The sequence below is a fragment of the Entamoeba nuttalli genome (assembly GCF_000257125.1).
Source record: "Entamoeba nuttalli P19 unplaced genomic scaffold asmbl_4604, whole genome shotgun sequence".
Lineage (NCBI taxonomy): Eukaryota > Evosea > Mastigamoebida > Endamoebidae > Entamoeba > Entamoeba nuttalli.
In genome coordinates this window covers 1-2,502 of record NW_008576909.1, presented here as the reverse complement: position 1 = coordinate 2,502, position 2,502 = coordinate 1, and the positions used below count along the sequence as shown (strand labels likewise).

The 2,502-nt window shown below is 25.6% G+C and overlaps 3 protein-coding genes across 3 annotated transcripts; all 3 read left to right on the top strand.

The window, feature by feature from the left end:
* Window positions 1-92: 92 nt before the first annotated feature.
* On the top strand, window positions 93-995 carry ENU1_107660 (ATP binding protein, putative; the record flags this gene model as incomplete). The annotated part of the gene is made up of 1 exon (XM_008859472.1): window positions 93-995. One exon carries the CDS (start codon window positions 93-95, stop codon window positions 993-995), a length of 903 nt encoding a protein of 300 aa, XP_008857694.1.
* Window positions 996-1,086: 91 nt separating this feature from the next.
* Window positions 1,087-1,392, top strand: ENU1_107650 (LSM domain containing protein; the record flags this gene model as incomplete). Its single annotated transcript, XM_008859471.1, has 1 exon — window positions 1,087-1,392. One exon carries the CDS (start codon window positions 1,087-1,089, stop codon window positions 1,390-1,392), a length of 306 nt encoding a protein of 101 aa, XP_008857693.1.
* Window positions 1,393-1,518: 126 nt separating this feature from the next.
* On the top strand, window positions 1,519-2,318 carry ENU1_107640 (hypothetical protein; the record flags this gene model as incomplete). Its single annotated transcript, XM_008859470.1, has 2 exons — window positions 1,519-2,088; window positions 2,148-2,318. 2 exons carry the CDS (start codon window positions 1,519-1,521, stop codon window positions 2,316-2,318), a joined length of 741 nt encoding a protein of 246 aa, XP_008857692.1.
* Window positions 2,319-2,502: the final 184 nt, after the last annotated feature.

Sequence of the window (2,502 nt, the reverse complement as noted above, 5' to 3'; positions counted from 1 at the left end):
AAATAAATAATTAAACTATTTAATTAGATATAAGTTTATTAATAAATAAACTAAACGTTAAAAAAAAAACAAATAAGAAAAATAAATAAAATATGCAGGTATGTTATGGACAAGTCATCACTGGAGCACCAGGAAGTGGTAAAACTACATTTATTAAAGGAATGTATACATTTTTAAAATTAATGGGAAGAGAGCCAACAATTATTAATTTAGATCCTGCTAATGAACCAAATGATTATCCAATATCTGTTTCACTTCCAAATTTACTCTCATTAGATGACGCAATGAAAGATACTCAACTTGGTCCAAATGGAGGGATGTTATATTGTTTAGAATATTTAAATGAAAACATTGATTGGCTCATAGATAAAATTATTGAAATTCATCCATCTTATTTACTTATTGATTGTCCAGGTCAAACCGAATTATTTGCAACACACCCAACATTACCTACTATCCTTCATAGGTTACAACAAATAAATTGTAGACTAACAGCAGTACATCTTATTGATTCAATTCATATTGGAAATCCATCAATTTATTTAGCAGCAGTATTACAAGGATTAGCGTGTAACATGAATTTAGAATTACCATTTGTTCCATTCTTAAGTAAAGCAGATTTGTTAGGTGGATATGGGTTTAATGTTAAATTGGAAGATGTTATTAATGGGAATGTTGCAGAATTAATTAATGATTTACCTTCTAAATTTACCACATTAAATGAACAATTAGCAGAAATTATTGACCAATATTCGTTAATTAAACCAATTCCATTTGCTATTGAAGATAAAAATGATTTAGCATTAGCTATTGCAGTGATTGATAAAGCAAATGGATATTGTTTTAACTCAAAAGAGTCAAGTATTTTACAATATTTTTCTGTTGCTAGTGGTGTTTCTATAGACATTAAAATTGACCAAACTATAGAAAAGTATCAAAGTATAATTGATGGGGATAATGATGTTCATCCACAACAAGAAGAAGAAGAAAATTAAATTGATTGTGTATTATTATTTATAATAAAAATATAGAAAATATTATAGTTTTTGTTAAAAATGATAAAGAAAAATCTTAAAAGATTATTTTATGGAAGAAGAAACAAAAGCACTTGTTGAAGGACCATTTCAATTACTTACTGAAGCAGTAGAAAAACATGGACAAGTATTAATTAATTGTAGAAATAATAAAAAATTAATTTGTCGTGTCAAAGCATTTGATCGTCATTTTAATATGGTTCTTGAAAATATCAAAGAAATTTGGACTGAAATGAAACGTGACTCAGATGGTAAATTAAAAGCTAAATTATGTCAAAGAAGCATTAGTAAAATGTTTTTAAGAGGGGATTCAGTTATTGTAATAGTTAAAAATCCAGCAGAGTTAATGAATAAATAATTGATTATTTAAAGAGAATAAAGAAAGAATAATTTATAGTAATTTTAATGGTTAATTATAATTAATTATAAACTAAATAAAAACAATTCATTTTTTAGTAAATTGACATTTCATTTTCACAAACAAATGAATCAACAGGATGTTATTACTTTAAAATTTCAAAAAGCTAAAGAAGAATTACAAAATCATTACCAAGAATTAAATAAATATTTGAGAACTCTTCAACAAACTTATTTAATGGCAATGCAACAACCTACTCAATATCACCTTCCAAGTCCTCAAATGCTTCAAAACCAGATTAATCAATTAGTTAATGCATATGCTGCCGCATCTCAAAAACTTGCATCTGCACCACAACCACCTGCTATTATTTGTCGAGAAATCCTTGATACATTTATTAAGCAAACAAAAGCAAATGCTGATTTTATTAATGAAATAACAAAAAAGTATAAAGAATTAGAAGAACGACAAAAACGAATTCTTCAACAAATTAATGATGTTCAAATTAAACAAAAAGAAACAAAAAGTGTTATTGATAATTTAAATGAAAATAATATTGATGAATTTATAAATCAATTATTAGATTGGGATAATGCTCAAATAATAGTTAAATTAAATAAAACAGAAGAAGCAATTTTATTACTTTGTGATGCATTAAAAAAAAATTCAAGTAATTCACAAAAAATTGAAGATATTGTTTGTTTATTAATCAATGAAATTTCTTCTTTATTTGATTATTAAATACTTACTTTTAGTGTGAAGGTATTATGGCATTCATTTCTATGACACTACTTTCTCCTATTGCTGTTTCTCAATTAAGTGATGTAATCTCTCAAGTTATTTTGAGTCCTGCTGTTTCTGAAGAAGCTACACCAGCAATTATTGATGTTTACGATGCGTTACAAGTTCCAGTTTGTTTACAATAAAATTCATTTAATTTTGTTTGCATGAAATTTTTATTATTTATTACTTTTTATATTTTTAATTAAAAAATATTAAAATGAAAGCTCAGAAGACTGTCGTGAATTAACAATTCCGCATGATCCTCTCTTGGACTTATGGTTATTTTTCTCTTCACCGCTTTCTTACATTTTTCTTTTTATTTTTTTT